We start from the raw sequence: 26,268 nt of genomic DNA, 5'->3' as shown, positions 1-26,268 counted from the left end.
CCGTCAGTCTTGCTGTTTAATGATTGTCTAATACAGTACCTGCCGTGCTTACCCCATGAAATTGTTGCGAGGGCAACATAAGGTCATGTGCCTAGGGAAGAGACTCAGTTCTATTTGCCTTCCTCTTGTCTGGCCAACATTTTTATTGGTGTTCATGTATAGTGTGGGTTTCCCATAGTGCAGACAAACCAGACAACTTTGCTTTAATTTACCCATGTCAGGAATCAGTCATCAAGTCCTGACATTCTTTTCTTCTCTGTTCCCAGGTCTTTATTTAATCTTTGTATGTCAATGTCCTGTAAACCAGATAGTACTACCTACTGAATATGGTTTTGAGGAGCAAATGAGATAGTTGATTAAATATAATGAACAAATAATTGGGCACGTGTTATAGAAAAAAAAATCAGGGTAATGAGGTGGACAGGGGTAAGGTGTGGTGCTAATCTATATAGGGTGGTCAGGTGGACCTCTCAGGAGGTGATACTGAACAAAGGCCTAAAGTGAGGAAATGAACTATGTGAGTATTTGGGAGGAAAGTAACTTCAGGTGGAATAGCAAGTGCAAAGGCCCCAAACAGAAATAATGTTGCCTTGTTTTATGAAGAGCAAGGGCTTTGGATCACAGTGAGTGAGGAGGAGCGTGGTAAGAAATGAGGTTAGAGATAGTGAGGGCTTTATCATAGTGCCTGGGAGGCCATGGTATCAACTTTGGATTTTATTCTAAGTGTGCAGGGAAGTCATGAAAGCTTGAGGGTGGAATAGTGGCTTGATCTGATCTACATTAACAGAAATATTCAGCTGCTGTGTGTATCTATGATTATTTTGGGGGTGATATAAATAATGAGATAGGGAATTTGTCATTTTTTATTATTTTTCTACTCTTGCTTTGTTCATTGCAGTCATCCCTTACTAGATGCTTTGTGGAACGAGTTTAAATCACTAGCTACAAAGTTTATCAAACACTTTTCAATACAAGACATAACATACTTGTTGAGGTGGTGTATAGCTGCATCCAAACGATTCTGTATTAAATTACTTTCAAATACACAATCCCTGCTATTCTTGACCTCAATATTTCCAGTAATGTCTTCCTTAAAACAAATTTTTATCATATTACTTCTTTGCTCAAAAACCAGTTGTTACCAGTTGTCTAGGAGATATAAGCATTACACCGCCACCTCCTACTAAATTCTATTTCAAACTATTGGTATTGTTAACTGGAAGACCTGTTAAACATACTTGTCAGTACATGATGTGCTTAAGTACTTAATATAAGGCTTTGTTGTTTATTTTGAGAGAGCACACATGCATGCACAAGTGGGGGAGGGGCAGAGAGAGAGGTAGAGAGATAGAGAATCCCATGCAGCCTCCGCACCATCAGCGCAAAGCCCAGTGTAGGGCTTGAACTCACTAACTGTGAGATCATGATTGGAGCCAAAGCCAAAGTTGGACACTTAACTGTCTGAGCCACCCAGGTGCCCCAACACTTTTTTAAAATATATATATTTTAGAGAGAGTGAAAGTTGGGGAGAGGGGCAGAGGGAGAGAGAGAGAATCTTAAGCAGGCTCTATTCTCAGCACAGAGCCTAATGTGGGACTGGATCCCATGACCCTGGGATCATGACCTGAGCCTAAATCAAGAGTTGGACGCTCAACTGACTGAGCCACCCAGATGCCCCAAGGCTTTCTTATATTAAATTCACCAAACATTTTTTCATTCAACTCTTCTCAGACATATGAAAATACCTACTGAATTGGGTCACTCAATTGAATAGTTTCCCAATTTAAAAAACTTAAAAAAATTTTTTTAATGTTTATTTTTTAGAGGGAAACAGAGAAAAAGCATGAGTGGGGGAGGGCAGAGAGAGCGGGAGACAGAATCTGAAGCATGTTCCAGGTTCTGAGCTGTCAGTACAGAGCCCGAAGTGGGGCTCAAACCCATGAAATGTGGGATCATGACCTGAGCCGAAGTTAGACACTTAACCAACTGAGCCACCCAGGTGACCCCCCAATTAAAAAAAAACTTTTAAGGCAAATAAAATAATCTTTGTAATAGATGACATCTTCTCAGTAAAGGAAATAATGTCATAAGCTTAAAGGTGATAATAAACTCCATTCAGTTTCAGTAGATGACAGTGCTTCTGTAAATTGGGGGTTAAATGGTCTACCAACATAAAAAGATTGGCAATAAATTAAAACTCAGCAGACACCTGTGGGAAGCAATATCTTAGAGTCCAAACCAACTATGCTGTCAAAAATATATTTGACACAATATCATATATTAAATATTTTTGCCAAAATAGTTGAATCTGAATCTGGTGAAGCTTTCAAATAAGCCAGTTTATACAGGGGATAGAAGAACATGTTAAATGACACCATGGAGATACAATCTGCCAAATAAGATGGGAAATTTTATAGGACAAATGCCCCAATTTCTTCAATAAATGTCAAATAAGGGAGAAGGGGGCAGGGGACTAAGGTAGATTTTTTTTTTCCTTTGAGTATGGTTGACACACAGTGTTATATTAAATAAGTTGGATAAGTTTATACATTATGATATATTTCACTGTAAGTGTAGCTACCATCCATACTGATTAGATTTAAAAGATTTTAAGAGGCATTGTTTGGATTTTGTTTTGAACAAACTAAATGTAAAAAGACATATAGAAGCATGAGAAATTAAAGTAGAATCTCTACTTCAGTAAAGATTTATATTGAGGATTTTACAAGTGAAATATGATGTCTGTAATATGTTTTAAAATAATCCTTGGGGCGCCTGGGTGGTGCAGTCGGTTAAGCGTCCGACTTCAGCCAGGTCACGATCTCGCGGTCCGTGAGTTCGAGCCCCGCGTCAGGCTCTGGGCTGATGGCTCAGAGCCTGGAGCCTGCTTCCGATTCTGTGTCTCCCTCTCTCTCTGTCCCTCCCCTGTTCATGCTCTGTCTCTCTCTGTCCCAAAAATAAACGTTGAAAAAAAAAATTAAAAAAAAAAAATAAAATAAAATAATCCAACATCAAGGGGGAGCCTAGGTGGCTCAGTCAGTTAAGCGTCCAACTCTTGGTTTTGGCTCAGGTCATAATCTCCCGGTTTCATGGATTCGAGCCGTGCATTGGGCTCTGTGCTGGTGGTGTGGAGCCTGCTTAGGATTCTCTCTCCCCTCTCTCTCTGCTCCTCTCCCACCCACACTGTCTCTATCTCTCTCAAAAATAAATAAACTTAAAAAAATAATCCAATGACGGAGGGGGTGAAGGAATAGAATGGATAAAACAGAATTGATCATTTGTTAATTATTGATCTGGATGATGAGTAAATGGGGAGTGTATAATAATATATCTAAATTTCATGGATGTTTGAAATCTTCCATAATAAAACTATATATGTATGTATACCCACATATTTAATTTCTGTTTTCATGTGATCTTGCCAAATGAAATCCTCCTGGTTGACTTCCACTTAGAATCTCACTTTGTTTGACCTTTTGCTCATTTCAGAACCCTGAATATAGATTGAATAGAACCAGAAAGGCTTCAGGTAAATAGAGATGGTTATGACTTTGTGCCAATACTATTTATAATCAACTCTCCAATCAAATGAATATTGGATGAATTTTAACCACAGAACAAAACCTTTACCTAAACATCACATATTTTTTCCTGAAATAAAGCAAAAATTTTAAAATTAATCTCATTATTTATACTTTTTTGATCAGCAAAATAGTATTCCCAGTATGCTAAATAATTTTATACAGGGATTATTTTCATGAAAATGTTTGGTTGAAGGAACACATTCCTTTACTGAATCAGGAACTGCATTACAAGAGGTTAGTGCTATTACAAATGTTAGTTGCTGATGAAATTAGACTATGGAAAGGCATTAACTAGATAGTTTACCCTTACTCACTGGCTATGTCAGTCAAGGACTAGTCAGGAAAACTATACCAGTTATTTTAAACAGAAAATTTAATATAGGGATGTTGTTAAACAGGGGTTGCAGAACTATGGTGACAAAAAGTGGATACTGCTATAAGAAAGCAGTAGCGACTGCAAGAAGTAAGTACCACTCTGTGTCCCCAAGACCACTGCACTGGTAGGTTAGTGATTTGCTGAGAAGACTCATGGGACTCAACATATAGTTGTACTCACAGCTATGATTTCTTACAGCAAAAGGATATAAAGCAAAATGAATAAAGGGAAAAGGAGCATGTGGGATATCTAGGGGAACCGGGTAAAACTTCCAAGGGTCCTTTCCCTGTGAAGTTGTAGAATCACACAGGATATGCTTACTTCTGACATTCTGACCACATGTGTGAAATGTTGCCAACCAGATAAGCTCATTAGAGACTGTCGTATACCCAAATTCCAGACTCCACAAACCATATTGCTTTCACAGTTTAGGCACAGTGAGGCAGTCTTATCAATTCTGGGAATGGTGAAAGCTTACCTGAAATACAGGTTTTTAAATGCCTGCCAAAGGCCAACCTTGTAAGCAAGTTTTTCAAAGAATAGCAGGCAAGCCTGACTTTTCTGCATACTCCCCTCCTACTGAGGGAACAAGGAAAAATTCTGGGCTATCAGAACTTAGAAACTTAGTGAAAGGGTCCCACAATACTGGGACTCAGATCTCTGAGGGGAGACCAGTGCTTGCTCGGCTGATAATAGTGCCTAAGAAGCATAAAGGTGACATATCTCCTATTCCCAAACTCCACGGAGCTGGGACTCAGGTTTCTAAGGAGGAAGCATCGATTGATAATGGGGCATCTAATGGGATGCAATGAGGCCTTACTGAGAACATAGGAAACAGTTTAAAAATAAGTAACTTGCACAGACTAGAAACCAGCATGGCCAACAAGTCAACACTTATCTTCTGACCTTGACTCAAAATGCTGCTTTGTAGGGACGCCTGGATGGCTCAGTTGGTTAAGTGTCCGACTTCAGCTCAGGTCATGATCTCACAATTTGTGAGTTTAAGCCCTCCATCAGGCTCTGTTGCTGACAGCTCAGAACCTGGCTTCAGATTCTTTGTCTCCCTTCCTCTGCCTCTTCCCCACTCGTGCACACTCTCTCGCTCTCTTTCTCTCCCTCACAAAAATAATAAACATTAAAAAAAAAGTTTTTAAAAGAATGCTGCTTTGGGGCGCCTGGGTTGCTCAGTTGGTTGAGCCTCCGACTTCGGCTCAGGTCATGATCTCACAGTCTGTGGGTTCAAGTCCCTCATCAGGCTCTGTGCTGACAGCTCAGAGCCTGGAGCCTGTTTCCGATTCTGTGTCTCCCTCTCTCTCTGCCCCTCCCCCGTTCATGCTCTGTCTCTCTCTGTCCCAAAAATAAATAAATGTTGAAAAAAAAATTAAAAAAAAAAAAAGAATGCTGCTTTGTATTATATGACTTCTTGAAAGATGAAGCAGCCACTCTGTAATACCAAAATATTAGAACTGATTTTTAAAACAGCTCAATTAGAGTGAGTCAAAATTGGAAACTTGAGCAAGTTATTCAAACCAGAAATGTAAACAAGAGAAAAGAAGATAACTGAATACCCAGGAAGGGCCACAAAAAGTAACAATATAGTTTAGGGGCTCTTCTCAGCTTTCCAGATTCAGAGATTTTTAGGTTAGGGCACTCAGAATTTATCAGAAAATGGATCATCCTAGTTATATGACCAGCCTCTTATCCAACCCTATAATTCTCCTTTTGCAACTCCCTGCCACACACTGTGGCATCTAGTCACAGAACTGCCTCTAGATTCTACAGACCCCGTGGTGTTTGTTGCCTATGCTGTCTTTTCCTGGAGACTCTTCCTTCCTATTCCCACTTCCATCTCCTCTATTCCCTTTCACCTGGTTAATTCTTTCTTCATCCTATGAAACTGATCCAGTGTCACCATATCCAGAAAGTCACACCCTAGGAATTATATATAGCTACATATAGCATGGTTTGATATTTCTGTACAGTTCTAAAATCCTACAAATATATTTATTCTAACCACTTTGTATTATAATTGTTCCTATGAGTCTTTCTCCCAGCCCTGGACTATAAAGCAGCTGAAATACTATGGTTTCTGTGGTATTTCTATAATATATGAAAACAATAGGCAAAATATACTAGGATTACCATTTTAAAAATCTGAGACATAGTTTCTATTCTCCTATCTTCTCTTTTTGGTATTAAACATTATTTCTTTTTTTTTTGAAACATTATTTCTTTTTAAAAATATTTATTTTTGGGACAACGCAAGTGGGGAAGGGGCACAGAGGGGAACAGAGGATCGAAACTTTGTGCTGACAGTCTGACAGCAGTGAGCATGACGTGGGGCTGCAACTCATGAAATGTGAGATCATGACCTGAGCCAAAGTTGGACACTCAACCAACTGAGCCATCAAGGTGCCCCTGAAACATTATTTCTTTAGTCAGTTTGCGTAGAATGTGGGTTTCAGATTTTTCAGCTCTTGTGTCCTCCACAAGTAGTATATTTTGTTGAGATTGCTCCTAAAGATGCTTTTGTTACATTAGCAAATTCTCTTGCCACCTGGGATGTGGTTGGTTTTGGCCAGGGTACCTTCCCTCACTTAAAGCCATCAGTTACTCTCTTAGTACTGTCACCTTATTTCATTTAAATTAAGCCTATTTCCCTCTTATATGTTTTTCCTTTTACCTTTGGGATTATTTTTCTTAACAAAAAAGAAAAACAAATGAATCAGGGAGTGCACTTTGTCTTCTGTTATATTGAGCCATCTACCTGAGGTAACAGAACTCATTTCATTATTCTTGCTCCAAACAAAGGCCTTTGTATTTTCTTTAACATTTTGCCAAAAGCCTCAGCTCATTGAGTGTTTAGCTTTCCTTACACTATTTTTATGTTTCTGCCACTTAAAAATTTCTTTTTTGTGTGTGTGGAGGGGTGTCTGGGTGGCTCAGTTGGTTAAGCTTCCGACTTTGGCTCAGGTCATGATCTCACTGTTTGTGAGTTACAGCCCCATGTCAGGCTATGTGCTGAGTGCTTAGAGCCTGTAGCCTGCTTCAGATTCTGTATCTGTACCTGCTCTCTCTCTCTTCCCCTCCCCCTGCTCATGTTCTGTCTCTCTATCAAAAAATAAACATAAAATTTTTTTAAATTTCTTTTTCCCCCCACCCAAATGTGGGAAAACTTCCTGGGGATTGCAAAGCACAATAAAACAATTGTATGAAAAGAGAAAACAAAAATAACCAGTCAAAACAAAGTTATTGTAGCTGGAAGTACTTAAAATTGGTAATTTGTATTTTTTTTAAAGTTGCATAGCTTTAAAAAAAGTTGCAAGATGATTCATTACTGACAAACTGTTTAGCAGTTTCATTTAAGAGGAAACAATATATTTAATAAGTTGGAATTTAGTAGATAATCTTAGATTTAATTAATTATAATGTAATTATATCACTTGATTTACTCTTTGGACTGCATTGTGATATTGTTAAATATGTGATTTTAAAAATTAACGTTTTAAGTTTCTTATGTAGAAGTGTATTTTCCACTCGCGGGGGGGGGGGAAATAAAAACTTGCGATTATGGTCTACACTCAGAGAATGTGTTACTGCTTGGTTACATTTATTGGGTTCACATGTACGACATTAAGGTATAAGAAGTAAATTATGTGGTCTTCAATTTAAGAAGAGGTGTGCAGAAACCTGATGTTGGGGAAATAAAACAGACTCCGAACTAAAAAACAAATCAAAACCTAAGAAGTTGCACAGCTTTAGGGAACTTAATAACAAATGAAATTTTAAATCAGTTAATATTGGCATCTGAATACAAAATGTTTATCAATATTACCTTTGTAGATGACTATCAAGGGATGTGCAGAATTTTCTAAATCCCCATGTGTACTTTGTATACATATTACTCTGTTCTATATGTTTGTCCATCTCTCTATTGCTGAATCTTAGAGACCTCAGATTTCCGGCTGAGTATGCCTTCATTTTTGTTTTTGTTTTTCTAGTAACGGATCTTCATATCCTTTCACTTTTTCAAGCATCTTCAAAAGACAACAAAATCTATAAAAAAGAAATCTGATGTTTAATCTAAAGGTTGCCCAGGGCAAGATCTGTTTATCTCAAACCATTGGTGCAGCCTTTAAGATCTACAAACAAGACCCTTATGTATAGATAAGGCAATCACGCTATAATATCACCCTGCTGCAGTTCTTCAAGGCATATTGCACATTGCTCAGCATCTTTACTCAGTACATTGTTAGAGTACCAGTTTGTTATAAAAGGATATGTCAGGAACAGCTGGATGGAAGAACTGCATAGGGCAAGGTATGTGGGAAGGGAATCAGGGTTTCCATGCTGAGTGTGCCACTCTCTCTAGTGGCCACGTGTTCACCAACCCAGAAGCTCCTGATTTATTTTTTTATGTAGGCCTCCTTTCATCTTTTCTCCTTTTTGTTAAAGTCTAACTTTACCAGGACTTGTTGTATTTATTCATATTAGCATCTTTATGCTTAAACTCTTTCCTTCTTTTTTGGAATAACTTGTGATTTTTATAGTGTGTAATTTTTGCCAACATTTACTTCTTACACAGTCTTCCCTTTAAGAATCTCTGGGTAGGGGTGCCTCGGTGGCTGAGTCGGTTGAGTGTCCCACTTCAGCTCAGGTCATGATCTCATTCATGGTTCATGAGTTTGAGCCCCACATCAGTTTACTGCTGTCATTGCAGAGCCTGCTTTGGATCCTCTGCCCCCCTCTCTCTCTGCCCCTCCTCCCGCCCAAACTTTCTCTCTCTCAAAAATGAATCAACATTTGGGGCGCCTGGGTGGCGCAGTCGGTTGAGCGTCCGACTTCAGCCAGGTCACGATCTCACGCTCTGTGAGTTCGAGCCCCGCGTCGGGCTCTGGGCTGATGGCTCAGAGCCTGGAGCCTGTTTCCGATTCTGTGTCTCCCTCTCTCTCTGCCCCTCCCCCGTTCATGCTCTGTCTCTCTCTGTCCCAAAAATAAGTAAAAAACATTGAAAAAAAAAAAAAGAATCAACATTTATATATTCAAGTCCCTGTTAAAAAAAACTAGTCCTCTGTCTTTGCTTGAGGAATATACAGAGACCTCTGACTTATAAGACAACAGGTACCCTGCTCAGGAACTTTCCTTACTTTCCATCCTGGATCCCAGACCAGTAGCTGCAGTTAAATCATACTCTACCTGGCCAAGAAAATTCTGGACCTGTTAAGGATGGAAAGGGACACCTCAAAGGAGCTAAATGACCAAGCCAATAGGTACCATCCGTAGCTGAAGGACGGCATAAGGAACTAAATTCTGAGTGTCCTAGATCAAGGGGCAGGGGTAGATAGCAGAACATTGGATAGCATGATATGAATCCCTGACATCCCATGATATGATACGCTGACAAGAATCTGGAAAGGCAGTGCTAACATTCTACTAGGATGGCTCTTAGAAACTCAGAGAAAGTAATGGCCCACATTAAGTGGCAGGAATGTCAGGACTACTGTGGGATATGGTGGATGAAGGGATGATCAAAAGACTCAAAGAAGTAGCTATGCTAGAGTAGATATTCAATGCTAAGGCGGAAAACTCAGCAGTTATGTTCCATGGGAAGGCTCAGAGGATACTCTGTTTCCTAAAGTAATAAGGAATGTGACAGAGGCACCAGCATCACTGAATAAGACTGAGACTAGGGTGAAGTGAATGAGGTACTTGCCTCAGGTGCAAAATTTAAGAGAGTACTAAAAAGTCCAGTAACCGATATAAATAAATAATCCTCTAATACATTTTTAAAAATCAAAATTAACACAGGGGCACCTGGGTGGCTTAGTTGGTTAAGCAATTGACTTAAGCTCAGGTCATGATCTCGTGGTTTTTGAGTTCAAGCCCTGCATTGGGCTTTGTGCTGTCAGCACAGAGCCTGCTTCGATCCTCTGTCCCCCTCCCTTTTTGCCCCTCCCCTGCTCATTCTCTCTGTCTCTCTCTCTGTCTCTCTCTCTCAAAAATATTTAAAATATATTATTAAATAATATAAAAATATTAACATTAAAAAATATTAAAAATCAAAATGCAGAAAAATCCATATGAACAAGATACCAAATCTTAAAGACAGGATCAATATTTCTGATTTTCTCATTTTCCCCAGACTCAATATGGCCCAGCAAAGCACTGTTAGTTATGGTGGCTGTTCTTTACAGGCCTCTGAAGATAGTGGCAGATAAAGTTACAGAGCTGAGTTCCATGATAGCAATGGGGATGATGGGATCCCCAAATAGAGGCCACCTGGTGAGGTTTAACTATCAGAAGGAAGGTGGGCAGAATTATGATTAGCACAAGGTTAGAATGGCTGCCTGGAGGGTCCTGACCTGCGGAATGATATTTAGATGGTTGATTCAGTAGGATTTCCTTAGAGGCAAATTGATGGGCAGTGTACAGAAGTATTGTTCAATTTATTACAACCAAGAGCAATCAAGGATGGATGTTTAGGAGGTTGAAGGCAGCTATTCCAGTTAGGAAAGAAAAAAAAAAGTGGTCCTTTCCTTTAGTTTTCAGACCTGAGCTAGTTTTTAAACTTAGAACGGTTTGATTTCAGACCATGTGATTGAAAGTGAAACTAGGTCCTCAGGAAGGACCATGTAACACCATAGTATGTGTTAATGAATCCCCTAGTACTTCTCCAAAGGTACCTATCATTTGCTCTCAAAACTATACATTGGGAAAAGTGGAATAACCAAATATTTTGAAGGCTGTAGGCAAAATGTCCAAGTTGACATTGATACCCAAAGTGTCATAGTGGCCTCTCTTAGAATGGTGGTATATAGGGTCATAAATGTCCTGGCCCAGGTCTGGCTCACAGTGCCAAGTGTCATTTCCCAAGTTGCCAAAAGTATAATTGTGATGAGCATAATTAAAAGTTGGCCAAACTCTCATATAGGTTCCAGAGCCTATGGGATAAGAACATAGCAGGGAAGGATACTGAATAGCTCCCCCCACAGCCTGCCAAGATAGGAAATAAAAAACATTATTATATCCTAGGAAATATGGCAGAGATTAGTGCCTTAAAGACCTAAAGCATGCAAGGATGGTGGTCCACATTATATTTACAGTGACGTCAGACCCTTACAAAGGCTACACAGATCCTGAGGATGACAGTGAATTATCACATTCAACCAGGTAGTAGCCTCAATTGCAGTTGCTGTGCCAGATGTGGTTTCTAGAGCGGATTAAGAGATTAACATGACCTCAAGTACATGGTAGGCAAGTATTGATCTGATGAAAGAGTTGTTTTCCATCCTTAACAGTAAGGAGTATTTAAACAGTATGCATTCTCTTGGGGTAGACAACAGTATACATTTTAAATTTTATCCCTGAATTATGTTAACCCCCCCCAATGCAGTCTGTCATAAGAACTATCATAATACAGTCTTAAGCAACATGGACATCTGGACATACAGTGAAACATTGGCCCACTATATTGATGGCATTATGTTAATCCTGTTAATAAGACTAGATGACCAGGAAGTGGTAAATACTTGGAGGCCTTGAAAGACATATATGCTCCAGAAGGTGGAAGATAAACCCAAAAAAAGGAAAGGGTCTGCTCCATTGGTGGTATTTTTAGGGCAGGATTTCTCAACTGTGGCACAACTGACATCCTAGGCCAGAAAATTTCTAGTTTCAGGGAGCATCTTGTGCAACATAGGATGTTGAGCAGTATCCCTGACCTCTAGATGCCAGTAATCTCTCCCTTTAAGTTGCTCTAGGTGTTACAGTCCAATTCAGGGAGATAGACACAGAAACAATGATAACACAAAGTAATTACTTAGAGATGTCTGTGGTATTTCAGGAATACGGCACAGAAATATCAAAGCATACAATCTATATCTCAATCCTAGGGTGAGGTTCCTGGCTGGGGTGGCACTGGGCCAGTCTTACCGGATGAGGACTTACCATGTGACAGAGAGTAGAGGATATGGGGGTGGGAATAGGAAGGAGGATCCTCTAGGAAGAGGATAGAGTTGTGACAACCAAAATGTCTCTAGACATTGCCAAGTATCCCTGGAAGACAAAATCACTCCTGAGAACCACTGTTTTAGGTACATAGTGGCCTGGGGCATGCCTGGACATCCCCTCCAAAGTAAAGGACAACTATTGCATCTTGTACCTCCTACCACTAAGAAGGAAGCACTATGCTTAATAAGTCTCTTTGAGTTCTGGGTGGCATCAAAAACTGTGGGCTTTGTACTGTAGCTATTGTTATTATTGCTATTGCCAACTTGTTGACTCTGGTACCTGCTGACTATACAACACCTGTCATTGACCCAAGGGCCATAGTCTGCCCAAAATTCCTAACCCTCCTTCACAAATCCTATTTCTCTGGTCCTCATATACCACCTTCCTCTCCTCCTACCAATTTCTTAGTTTAGTTAGTGACAACAGTCATCCTAAGGCAAATCATTAGTGACAATGTTTTCTGCTCTTATGTACATCTATCATGAAGAATCCAGTAGCAAAAACTATGTGGCTGCTGTCTCTGTATTAGCTAACAGAGGCAGTATAGAGCAGGAAAGTTTGGAAGATATTTTCATTCAACATTCATTCATTCATTCATTCAACAATGTAATACTGCCAGGCATCTATGGTACCATCTCATCTCATGCCATTCTTTACTCCCTCCCCCTTACTTCACTCGACACGAACCCCAAGCTCATTCCGACCTTGGCATATTTGCACTTACTATGTTACTCTTCTCCCCAATCCTCATTCCATTATTTCATTTAAATATCTATTCAAATGTCATCCTCTCAGAGATCTTGCCTTTTCTGTTCATCTTATTCTTCCTTGAAAACATTTTTTTGGGGCGCCTGGGTGGCGCAGTCGGTTGAGCATCCGACTTCAGCCAGGTCACGATCTCGCGGTCCGGGAGTTCGAGCCCCGCGTCGGGCTCTGGGCTGATGGTTCAGAGCCTGGAGCCTGTTTCCGATTATGTGTCTCCCTCTCTCTCTGCCCCTCCTCCGTTCATGCTCTGTCTCTCTCTGTCCCAAAAATAAATAAACGTTGAAAAAAAAAAACAAAAAACAAAAAACATTTTTTTGTTGTTGTTATTAAGTAATCTCTATGCCCAGTGTGGGGCTCAAACTTATGACCCTGAGATCAAGGGTAGCATGTTCCACTGACTGAGCCAGCTAGGTGCCCCCATCCTATCCTCCATCCTGCCCACTCTCCCTTAATACTGCTTTTTCTTCATAGTGTTTGGCAGTACCTGAAATTATACAAACACACACACACACACACACACACACAGTTTTTAATCTCTGTCCCTCAAATAATGTAAGCTCCATGAGGACAGTGTCTTGTTCAACATTGTATTCCCAGCATCTAAAATAATCTCTGGTAATTATATTACTGGGTATTTACCCAAAGAATATGAAAACACCAATTCTAAAAGATATATGCATCCCTATGTTCATTGCAGCATTATTTACAATAGCCAAGATATGGAAGCAACCCAAATGTCCATCCCTTATCAATAGATGAATGGATAAAGAAGATATGGTGCATGTATACAATGGAATATTACTGAGCCATAAAAAGAATGAAATATTGCCATTTTCAACATGGATAGATGTAAAGGGTATAATGCTAAATGAAATAAATCAGAGAAAGACAAATACCATATGAGCTCATTCATATATGTAATTTAAGAAACCAACAAAGAAAAAAGAGACAAAAAAACAGACTCTTAAATATAGAGAACAAACTGGCTACCAGAGGGAAGGTGGGTGGGTGATGGGTGAAATAGGTGAAGGGGATTAAGAGTACAGTTATGGTGATGAGCACTGAGTAACGTATAGATTGTTGAATCACTGTATTGTGCACCTAAGACTAATATAACACTGTATGTTAATTATACTGGAATAAAAAAAAAAGGAACAAGTGATAGCTACACACAAGTTATAGAAGACTATAACTAGGATGATTCCATTTACATAAAAGTTAAAAAAAACAAGTATACTTGATTACATACATATGTAGTAAAAGTATAAAGAAGTACAAGGGAATAACTAACACAAAATTCAAAACATGGATTTTCAAGTATGACTGGTGGAGCTATAATTGATGCAAGGAACACTGGAGTCAACACACAAGAGACTGATAATATTCTTGAGTAATAGCAGCTGCATGGGAAATTGTACATACTCTTTGTGGATACAATGTGCTCCGTAATTAAAAATGAAATGAAATGAAAATAAAATGAAATAAAATAATGGCTGGTATAGACTAGGTCATTAAATATTTATTGATAGGTCCTCAATAAATATTTTTTGAACGAATTAATGGTAAAATTTACCTTTGGCATTTATATCAATCACGTTTTAACTGGAGAGACACCAGTAGGGGATACATATTAAGAGATTTACTGCAGGGAATTGGGTTTATGCAATTGTGGACACTGGCTAAGCAAGTCCAAAATCTGAAGGCAGACCATCAGTAAGGGCAGTCTGGAACTTTCTAGCAGAGGCTGAAGTTGCTATCCACAGGTAGATTTTCTTCTGCAACAGGGAAACCTAAGTTCTGCTGTTAAGGCCTTTCAACTGATTGAATTAGATCTACCCAGCTTATCTAAGACATTCTCCTTAAAGTCAATTATTGTGGACTTTCAGCATATCTATAAAAGCTTTCATAGCAAATAAATTGGTATTTATTTGAATAATTAGGGACTGTAGCTTAGCCAAATTCACATATTAGAAGACATCACAGCATTCCAGGCACCTAATGCTTCTGTGCCACAATCCCTTAGCTGTTTGGGATACCTCCTCAGACTTGATTTATATGTGCTGTAACTAGATATTTCAGCATTATGAATCAAAAAGAGCTCTCAGTTGACCTTTAACTAGAAAAATAAACTAATTAATGAATTCACACTAAAAATACTGCTCTCCTATTCTAGTGAGGCTGGAAGGTAGAGAAATCTACCCTAGTTCAAGAAAATCAGTATTATTTAAAGAATGGGCCTTTAGAAGGTTGGAGCTGGAGATAGTTCTGGATTTAGGGTAGCTGTGGGGACTTGAGCAGCAGGAGTTTATGATCCCTCAGTCTTATGTCATTCAGGTGACATTTTCCTTTGATTCTTTCTGTTTCAATAGCAACCAGCAAGTTCCTTTCATACTTCCAGTTCAAATTTCCAAGAGAAGGAATCTTGGCCTAGCCAGTAACTTCTTTTTCTGTGGGTAGAATGTCGTGTATTCTAGGCCAGGTTCTAGGTAGCTGGCCAGGTACCTATCTCTTCCAGGAGAACAAGCCAGTGCTGTTTCCCTGAGCAGAGAATTTGGTCAGTTAAGTTGAAGCTAGACATGACAGGCACATTGACAGACATATTTAGAACATCGTCTCAAGGTTATCTTTTTTTTAACTGGGTAATGCGTTAAAATTTCAGAAATAAGACTCGGTAGTTTTGGGATTTTAGGCATAACTGAAAGGGAGATAGAAGTTTTTGGATTTTTGGCTTGGAGTAGGTAGAGTCTGATATTCCTTTGATATAGGAGACTTCTAGGAAACACTGCACATCAAGATTGTGGGCCATTTATCCATGAAAGTCCTTCTTTTACCTCAGAAAAAATGGGCTGGATAAACTGTCAGTGGTTTTCCTATAGCATAGAACTTCAAAGCCTTTACAGTTTTATCCCAAAGGTAATTTGAGAAAATTACATCTAGCATTTAACATTCTGCAAAACTGTTACATCTTGTTTTTTGTCCAGAAAAAATATGTATGCTTGTTGCTTTGCGGTATTTTTTTTGAGACTCAGAAAAGCCAGCCTCCAAGTGCTCCTGATAAGAAAAGGAATGAGGGTGCATGGCTGGCTCAATCAGTGAAGCATGCAACTCTTGATCTCAGGGTCTTAAGTTCAAGCCCCACATTGGGTATAGAGCTTACCTGAAAAGAAAAGGAATAGGGGCACCTGGATGGCTCGGTTGGTTGACTGACTTTGGCTCAGGTCATGATCTCACAGTTGTGGGTTTGAGCCCCATGTTCAGCTTTGTGCTGACAGCGAGGAGCCTGCTTTGGATTCTGTCTCCCTCTCCCTCTTTCCCCTACCCCGTATGTATGTGCATGCGTGTGTGTTCTCTCTCTCAAAAATAAACATTAAAATTTTGTTTAAATACTTAGAAAAGGAATCGATTTTCCTTTTAATTGGATGTCATCGCTGTCAGTTGTTTAGATTATAAAAGCTAGATCCCTTTTCTAACTTTTGGAAAAAAAACTTCACCAGAAAAGGGCAGGAAATGTATTTTAAGTGATATCTGAGTATTATGTGTTAATATTGAAAAAGGAAAGTAAAAAGTACTTATTGAAAAATCTGTTACTTATTGTCTGAATGTCCAAGTCATTGTTTTATTAAAGAGTAATTAGTCTTTAGAAGAAGACTAAAAGAAGGGAATCTCCCTTGATACTCTGGCAAATTTTCTCATGTCTCACTATCCTATATATGCCTTTGCCCTACAAAAGTAACTGAATACCGGGGCGCCTGGGTGGCTCAGTCAGTTGAGCATCCAACTTAGGCTCAGGTCATGATCTCACGGTCTGTGAGTTCGAGCCCCGCGTCGGGTTCTGTGCTGACAGCTCAGAGCCTGGAGACTGCTTTGGATTCTGTCTCCCTCTCTCTCTGCCCCTCCCCCACTCATGCACTGTCTGTCTCAGAGATAATAAACATTAAAAAAAATTTTTTTTTTAAAGTAACCGAATACCTAGGAACTTAGAGAAATACGCATATAATGCAAACTGGCCAACAGGTGTAGCTTCTATCTTGGAAAGACAAAGGACATGTGATACTTACTTTGCAGATGCTTTTCATTTCTTTAACACATTTCATGTGTGTGTTTATAAAAATAATATGTGTTTTTGGCAGAATATCTGGAAAATACTAAAAATTATTTTTATAATTCATAATTTCATCATTCATAAACATCCACTATTAACACTATAGTGAATTTCCTTTGCATATATTTTTATGGGACAGTAATTTCCTTGTGTATACGTATTCATATTTTTTTATAAAGTAGAGCCAAGAAATGCAATGTTTTTGTGATTCTTTTTGTCAACATGGATGTTTTTTAGATTGCTGATTCTTTTTTTTTTTTAATTTTTTTTCAACGTTTTTTATTTTTTATTTTTGGGACAGAGAGAAACAGAGCATGAACGGGGGAGAGGCAGAGAGAGAGGGAGATACAGCATCGGAAACAGGCTCCAAGCTCTGAGCCATCAGCCCAGAGCCTGACGCGGGGCTCGAACTCACGGACCGCGAGATCGTGACCTGGCTGAAGTCGGATGCTTAACCGACTGCGCCACCCAGGCACCCCTAGATTGTTGATTCTTGATGGATAATAACACCCTTCTGTAACTCCTTATTTCACATTCTTTTTGCCTTTCATTATTTAAAATTAAAAAAACCTTTTTTTAATTTTATTTTTGAGAGAGACAGAGCATGAGCGGGAGAGGGGCAGAGAGAGAGAGGGAGACAGAATCTGAAGCAGACTCCAGGCTCTGAGGTATCAGAGCCCCATGCAGGGCTCTAACTCACGAACCACAAGATCACGACCTAAGCTGAAGTGGGACGCTTAACTGACTGAGCCATCCAGGCACCCCTCCTTTAATTATTTTAAAACATGTTATTTTGTATATATAAAAGTATAATCTATGTTTAGGTTATAAACCATGTAAGTAATATCTGTGGGCCCTCTACCAATCCAAGAACTAGAGTTTATTAATAATTTGTATAATAATCTACATGTTTTCTCTCATCCCCTTCTTCCCCCAACTATAACCTAAATTAAAACAATTAAAAATTGAAAATTTTATCTCATCAGATTGATTTTTTTCACTGATTTGTTACTGAAGTTTCTACTAAGTATTTGTGTTGTGAGTCTTATCACACAGCCAGGTAAACTGTTTTCTTTGTGAAGGCTCTAACCTTAATCCTTACCTGCTTTCTTAGGCTGCTTCCTGTACCAACTTCCCTTCTAAGTTATGTTCTTTTCATTTCTAAAGTCCAGGGCTTGCATTGACACTTCAAAGTTATGCTAGTGTAATGATGCATAGAAAAAGACAGCCATAGGAGTGGCTGGGTGGTTCAGTCGGTTAAGCGTCCGACTTTGGCTCAGGCTGTGATCTCACGGTTTGTGGGTTTGAGCCCTGCATCGGACTCTGTGCTGACAGCTTGGAGCCTGGAGCCTGCTTCGGATTCTGTGTCTCCTTCTCTCTCTGCCCCTCCCCAACTTGTGCTCTGTCTCTATCAAAAATGAATAAACGTAAAAAAAAAAAAATTAAAAAAAAAAAAGAAAAAGACAGCCATAAAATTAACAACTCAGGCAACAACAGATGTTGGTGAGGATGTGGAGAAAGGGGAACCCTCTTACATTGTTCATGGGAATGCAAACTGGTACAGCCACTCTGGAAAACAGTATGGAAGTTCCTCAAAAAATTAAAAATAGAACTACCCTTTGACCAGCAATTGCACTACTAGGTGTTTTTCCAAAGGATATAGGAGTGCTGATTTGAAGGGGCACATGCCCCCCAATGTTTATAGCAGCACTATCGACAATAGCCAAAGTATGGGAAAAGTCCAAATAGCCATTGACTGATGAATGAATAAAGAAGATATGGGGGACACACACACACACACAATGGAATATTACTCGGCAATCAAAAAGAAGTCTTGCCATTTGCAACAATGTGGATGGAACTAGAGTGTATTATGCTAAGCGAAATAAGTCAGAGAAAGACAAATACATCATTTCATTTCACATATGTGAAATTTAAGATACAAAACAGAAGAACATAAGGGAATCAAAAATAATATAAAAAGAGGTCAACAAACTGTAAGAGACTTTTAAATACAGAGAACAAACTGAGGGTTGCTGGCAGGGTGTTGGGTGGGGGGATGGGCTAAAGGGATGAGGGGCATTAAGGAGGACACTTGTTGGGATGAGCACTGGGTGTTATATGTGATGAATTACTAAATTCTGTTCCTTGAAATTATTATTATACTATATGTTAACTAACTTGGATTTAAATTAAGATAATCACCCTTTACACAAAGAGTGAAAAACCAATATAATACCAACAATAGAACCTTTATGAGCTGTCAAAAAAAGAAAAAGAAAAAGCCATATTCTGATCTTTTAAAAGTTCCTGATTTCAGAATGACATTTAGGATTAAGAGAGGCATTTCATAAGTGTTAATGCTGATGATCAGTGGTTTTCTAAGAACCTATAAAGTTAAAAGGCTTTTAGGGTGGCAAAGTTCCTGCTGTGTAATTTAGCAACTGTGTGACCTTGCACAATTTATATATACCCCAGCCCTAGTTTTTCTCTCATTTCTTAAATGGGATTAACAACAACTTGTCTACTAGGTTGTTTGTAAGGTAAACAGTGCTTGGAAATACAATGTTGTAAATGAAACTCCTACCCAGATGGTAATTTTTTTTTTTTTGAAGGAAAATCTTGAATTTCAGCACGTAGGATGTGACTGCTTATAGGACTGTTTCTACAGCTAACCACTGCAACAGCTGAGACACAGATGCTAAGGAAAGCTTTTGTCTTGCACCAAGACACCTTCCGGTCTATTTGGAGAAAATAAATTGGAGGTCTGAGGTTTCTCCCAGCCATGAAATCCGTAGTGTTTCTTACTGTACACTGTTCTCGCGTAATCCACCTTCCTCCAGGGCAAACTTACTCCCTTAAAGACATTATGGGCCGCCAGGCCATTTTCTCGGTCACCACGAAAACCGCCTCCGGCCCAACATTAGCTCCTCCCCCACCCCCACAATGCATTTCTCTGTTCCTTCTAGGTGGTTACTCTGTCACGTGTCGCCCAACGGAGCGCGCTCCCGCTTGGCGCATGCGCAGAGAGTATCTCCCAGCTATTTTTCTCCGTGGCCGCGGCAGCGAGCGGAAGTTCTTGGGAGCGCCAGTTCCGTCTGTGTGTTCGAGTGGACAAAATGGCGAAGATCGCCAAGACTCACGAAGGTAAGCCGTCTTTCCCTAGTTATGTGTTTTCTCCGCTGCCTAGCCAGCCAAGAGTCAGTTTTCCTAGGCTTTGTCTCGTCGTGTGGTTTCTTTTGTAGGGTGCCGAGCCCGCGCTTGGGGGCCTTGGTCGTCGTCTTCGCACAAGCGGCGCAGGCCACTGCCCCACGTAATGGCGTCCTACTTAAACACAGCCGGCAGGCGCTTTGTTCCGTGTTTGGGTCTTGCTCCTTCAGAGTTGCTTCGCTTTTCTGACCAGAAGGCCCCATTTAAACGGAGCTAAGGAGTAGTCCAGGGCAAGGGATCGGGGAAACGGGCGTGAAAGCAAAAAGTCTCCCTCGCCTCTCAGAACTATTGGCCGTTTGTGCAAATGAGTCTGGAGAGCACTGAAATACGGCAGCCGCTTTTTGGGCGGCCCCCAAATCGAATTTAACCTAACCATTACTCTTAACTTTGGCTAATTTGTGTGTCTTCAGGCGTCAAAGATACTTTGGGTTTTTTGTACGAAGTGATTTGGGAATATTTGTGGTATATTGGTCTTTTTCTTCGGAGACTGGATTATTGGTGGAAGCGGGAAAGGCACATTTATATTAATGTCCAAAGCTTTCGAGGTAGGTGATCATTTTATGAAAGATGGAAATATAAAGCTAGGAAAATGTTGAGAATAGGCTGGAGTCCTTTAGGGAATATTCAGAAATGGCAGGTAATAGGGTCACTTCAGAAAAGATGAGGCGTGGGAATTTGGGACTGCATTCCTTGGTTTCTAACGTGAAATCTGAAGTGTTTATCAAACACGAGGCTTCCAAGAGAATCGGTTATTTCACTCGTCGTTTCCAAGTGCCTGGCTCAGTATAGTGGAGCAACCAAGACTAAGGCCGTCAAAAGTTTTATAGTCTAGTAGGGAAACAGATGTGTGTACGTTTTCATCCTTTTATGAGGCAAATGAATGCTTAAATAGAAATGCAAGCAACATGTTCTGGGATCCTGGGTAACGGAGTGATTAATTTATGCTTAGGACTGTTTCATAGAGGAGGTGACGTGTCCCTGGTGTAAAAAAAAGTGCGTTTTAAATTAGGGGAGGACATTTGAGTCTGAGAGACATCTTGTAAGGAGGCAAGGAGTCATGAAAGTTTGTTTGAGTAGTGGACTGTGGCAGGGAAAGAGAGTTCAAGGAGGGAAAAATGTCCATGGATCTGGAAAGGTTGGTTGGGACCAGAACGTGAATGACATCAAATAGTTGTTACCCACCAGAACCGAAGTCCAGCTTTCTGCAACTTCTAAAACATGCTAATCAATTGGAAATGACTTTAAATACTCCTCTTATTGATGGTAGGTATTTAGGATTTATACACTGTTTTAACTCAAGTGTTTTTAGGCACTTTTTCTTTAAACTAACTCAGACATACTTTTTGCAAAATAATTAGAAAATGTAAAGATGGTGCTATTCTTGTTCCTTCAGGAGTAGGTTGTTCATTTGGGGCATTTTGTGGCTTTGTTTTTTGGTATCCTTATCATAAGATACTTTTAGACAGGAAAATGAAAATTCTGATCAGTTTTCCTGCATTGTTTGAAACCCAGTTAAAAGCTTTGATCTGCAGAAGATTGAAATTCATTGGCCAAATTTTTGTCATTTTATTTGGGACTGTACTGTGAATATGAAATAACTGATGCTGTAAAGAAAGTATAGGAGTGTTCAGGTAACATGAGAGCACTGTGTACAAGACATTTTCCATCACTGTATGACACTGAAGATGATAAATGTTTACTGGAAATACAATATTTACATAGTTTCTTACTCCCTTATGACATTTACCTTGACAACCGTAGTTCTTTATCGTGCATCTCTTTTCCCTTGATAAGTCATCGCTGATAATCTGGAGCAGAATTCTTGGTGGGGCTTTTGTTTTTGTTTTCATTTTGATGCTACTGTAGCACTTTATAAATATTAGAATATTGGGTTAAGATTTTTTTCTTCTACTTTGAGATTGTTGTGTATAGGAAATGTACCTTCGTATCCCTGTATCTAGTGCCTAATGGGTACTGAATATTAAACATTTATTGAGAGATTATGCTGGAAATATTAAAAGTTTCACAGAATGCGGTTACTTAAACTGACCTTTGATTGAGTAGGTTTGGATGCATCTGTTTGGCTGAGGTAGGTGGCAAGACTTAGTAAAATATTAGAAATTTTCTGGGCTGAAAGGAAAAAATGTCAGGTAAGCATCAAATTCAAGAAGGCTTTAAACACTGATCTAGGTTTGACGTGGCTTTCCAGTGACTACAGAGTGCCTCCTCCTTCTCCCAGGTAACAAGTTACTTCTGCACTTCAGGAAAGTCATTGGTTGCAGTGTGAGGAATGACAGTAAGAGCAACAATTCTTAGGCTAGTGAAGTAGTTGTCCGAAGAACTTGACTTTGAGCCTGAGTGGGGTAACTTTTAAAAATGTGCAGAGTACTTGTTTTAGAATTGTCCATAATCATGTTGCTTTTTTAAATACATACTCTAATCTTTTTATCCCTGAATGTTGCTGGTAAAAACCTTACTTTGTTGTACTTTATAATTTATTTATTGTTTATTAAAAAAGATTTTTTTAATGTTTATTTTTGAGAGAGGCAGAGTGTGAGCAGGGGAGGGGCAGAGATGGAGACACAGAATTTGAAGCAGGCTCCAGGCTCTGAGTGGTCAGCAAAGAGCCCAACGCAGGGCTCGAACCTATGAACTGTGAGATCATGTCCGGAACCGAAGTGGGACTCTTAACTGACTGAGCCACCCAGGTGCCCCTGTAATTTATTTTTAAAGTAATGGCTGCATCAGTTTTTTTACTTGAATTTGGTGAGTTAAATAAAATTGTATTCTTTTTTCTTTTTAAAGTTTGTTTTGAGGGGCGCCTGGGTGGCTCAGTCGGTTAAGCAGCCGACTTCGGCTCAGGTCATGATCTCGCAGTCCGTGAGTTCAAGCCCCACGTTGGGCTCTGTGCTGACAGCTCAGAGCCTGGAGCCTGTTTCACATTCTGTGTCTCCCTCTCTCTGACCCTCCCCTTTTCATGCTCTGTCTCTCCCTGTCTCAAAAATAAATAAAACGTTAAAAAAATTTTTTTAAAAAAAGTTTATTTTGAGAGATAGCTTGATCAGGGGAGGGACAGAGAGAGAGACTCTCAGGCAGGCTCCCGTACTGCTTGCGCAGAGCCCAGCATTGGGCTTGAACTCATGAGCCACAAAATCATTACCTGAACTGAAATCAAGCGGTGGACACTTAACCAACTGAGCCACCCGGGCTCAGTGGTACTCTATTCGAGCTGAAGTAGGTTCTTTCCTGTTTGGTTCTTTTCACACAGCTATTAGCTCCCATCATTGAGCCAAACTGGTAACTTTTTTTTTTTCTTGCTGTGGTATTCCTTTTGAATATTTCTATTAGGGTCAGCCCTTAACATCCTTTTTAAGCAACCTGATTGTTTTTTATCCTGGTGGCTTGCATTTTCTATAAAAAGAGCTGGACTTGTTCAAATCAATAAAATCTTTTGGACCTTCCTGCATGTTGTGTCAAGGGTATACAGTTAATTAATGTGCATAATGTTGCTATCCAGCAGTTCCTGTATTAACTTCGGCAAACAAACACAATCTGTTCTCTCAGAAAGGGGAAAGTAGATTATCCTAAAATCTCACATATTGGCTTGTTTTGTCACTGTCCCTTAAGTGGATTTTTGGGGGACATCTCAGAGGTGAGTTTTTCCCCCCCTAAATTTTTGTATTCAGAATGTCCAGAATGGTCATCTTACTTTTCATTTACTGAGATTTTTATTTTTCTGTGTTCAGAATAGTTTTGGTTTTGTAGACTTCCAGTATGAATGTTGCTAGTAAAAATAAAAATGAAAACAAATTGCTTAAAGACTTTGAAAAAGATTTTTTTCCTGTATAATCATTTAAGAGTTAATATAAGTAATGCTAATTAGGAATTAGTCATTTAGGAATTGATGTCTCTAGTGTTCAGTAAAATAATTTGTCACTATAATGCGTTTTCTTGTTTGGGGTTTGTTTAAGGAAAAGACTGAAAGCTGTGATACAGAATATACTTGGTGTTTTCTGGATCTCTTTTAGAGGCGTCACATGTGATAAATCCTTGCTCACTACTTGTCTCTGCTTTTTGGGAGAATAGGTAACATTTATGGACCAGACTAATGTGTCAGTAACATCCAAAGGCTGTATGTCTGTAACATAATGAACAGTGACTAGAATATTGCAAATCATCCAAATTAAAAATGAGGAATAAAAAGACACATCTGGGGCACCTGTGTGGCTTAGTTGGTTAAGCATCCAACTCTTGATTTCTGCTTAGGTCATGATCTCACACCTTGTGAGATCAAGCCCCATGTCAGGCTCTCCACTGACAGCACAGATTCACTCTTTCTCCCTATCTCTATGCCCTAGCCCCCACCTCCCGATAAATAAGTAACTATTTAAAAAAAAAAAAAAAGACACCGCAAGCAGTAGAAAGTGCTACGTGCCAGATTTAGCAATAATCTGGGGCATGGAAAAAAGGCATAGAAGGGGAAACCAGTAGAGAGAATTGGTGGGGAGCAGTTAAACAGTTGTATCAGATGTGACCAGTGGTGGTTTATCTCCGAGTTTGATATTTAGGTCTTAGTTTAGATTATAAACAGTAGGCTAGATAATTAGGGCTTAGGTTAGATTATAAACAGTGGGCTAGATGTTGACTCTCTTAAGACCCCTAGGGGGCGCCTGGGTGGCTCAGTCGGTTAAGCGTCTGACTTCGGCTAAGGTCATGATCTCGCGGTCCGTGATTTCGAGCCCCGCGTGGGGCTCTGGGCTGATGGCTCAGAGCCTGGAGCCTGCTTCCGATTCTGTGTCTCCCTCTCTCTCTGCCCCTCCCCTGTTCATGCTCTGTCTCTCTCTGTCTCAAAAATAATAAAATAAACATTAAAAAAATTTTTTCTTAAATAAAAAGATCCCTAGTTCTGCATTACTCCTTGAACAATAGTCAAAGTCAACTCCCAGATAAAACATTTGATGTGTTTATGTCAAAAATGTTTGCAATTTTAACATCACTTTTTTTCTGATTATAATAGTAATGTGATGTTTAAGAAAATGCAAAGTGGAAATCAATTTTAAATGAATTGAGGGGCGCCTGGGTGGTTCAGTCGGTTAAGCATCTGACTTTGGATCAGGTCATGATCTCACGGTCCCTGAGTTTGAACCCCACATCGGGCTCTGTGCTGACAGCTCAGAGCCTGGAGCCAGTTTCAGATTCTGTGTCTCCCTCTCTCTCTGCCCCTCCCCTGTTCATGCTCTGTCTCTTTCTGTCTCAAAAATAAATAAACGTTAAAAAATAAAAAATAAAAAGAAATGAATTGAGATACCAAGTGAGCTGGCTCACAGATTTATTCATTAATACACAGTTAATTTATATCTATCTTTTAGGGAAGGATTTGTTCGTTGATAGTTGAAAGCCTGCTTAAGATCCAGAAATCCCTTCCAAAAAGAGGGGAGTTTCACTTGAACAATATTTATTTTCTGTAGATCATTGGAACAAATTTATTTTTGAAATGTATGTTTATATCTTAACATTTGTTAAGATTTTACATTATCATCAGCAAAATAAATAAAGCCAGAAAAGAAAAGAAATGACAAGGTGGAGAAGAGTTGGGACTTTTAAGGTTGAACATATTACATAGAAAAGCTAAAAAAAACAAAAAAAATCTGGTTACATCTAACAAAGGATTCCATTTCAATGAAGAGAGAGTTTTTATTTTTCTGTTTCATGGGATCACAAGCCTTGGTTTCAAGGGGCTAGCAGAAAGAAGAACCAAAAATGAGGAAAAAGAAAAACTTCAGAAAAACACGCTTAAAATTTTTAAACTTTTTATTGAACACTGCAAACATATACAGAAATAGAACAATGAAACGAATCCACATGTTGCACCCATCACCTAGCTTCAACAGTTACAAACATGAGTCCACTTTTGATTAACCTGTATTCTGGTCTCTACCACCCTTCCCATTATTTTGAGGCAAATCCCAGACGTATTATTTTATCCATACATTTTTCAGTGTGTGTCTCTAAAATGTAAGGACTTTGGGGGCTCCTGGGTGGTTGAGCGCCTGACTCTTGATTTCAGTTCAGGTCAGGATGTCACGGTTTGGTTTGTGGGATTGAGCACTGCCCAGCCCCGCCCCCACCCCCCCTCACTTTGCACTGACAGCTTGGAGCCTGCCTGAGATTCTCTCTCCAGCTCTCCGCCCCTCCCCCACTCACACATGCAGTCTCATTCT

General features: G+C 39.5%; 1 protein-coding gene across 3 annotated transcripts in view; it reads left to right on the top strand.

Annotated features, from left to right (window-relative positions):
• SF3B1 (splicing factor 3b subunit 1) overlaps positions 1 to 26,268 on the top strand; it is a 60,244-nt gene that overhangs the window by 150 nt on the left and 33,826 nt on the right. For 2 of the 3 annotated variants that reach the window (XM_040475757.1, XM_040475759.1), the window contains exon 2: positions 19,807 to 19,984. In XM_040475757.1, coding sequence (XP_040331691.1) covers positions 19,957 to 19,984 — 28 coding nt within the window. In that variant the 5' untranslated portion in view covers positions 19,807 to 19,956. Of the gene's footprint in view, positions 1 to 19,806; positions 19,985 to 26,268 lie in introns of those variants that run through there. The other variant, XM_040475760.1, reaches the window with a different exon arrangement.

The sequence above is a fragment of the Herpailurus yagouaroundi genome, unplaced genomic scaffold, assembly GCF_014898765.1.
Source record: "Herpailurus yagouaroundi ecotype Mexico unplaced genomic scaffold, PumYag 140, whole genome shotgun sequence".
Lineage (NCBI taxonomy): Eukaryota > Metazoa > Chordata > Mammalia > Carnivora > Felidae > Herpailurus > Herpailurus yagouaroundi.
The sequence above is the reverse complement of the archived record's forward strand: the minus strand, read 5'-3'. Positions and strand labels throughout refer to the sequence as shown.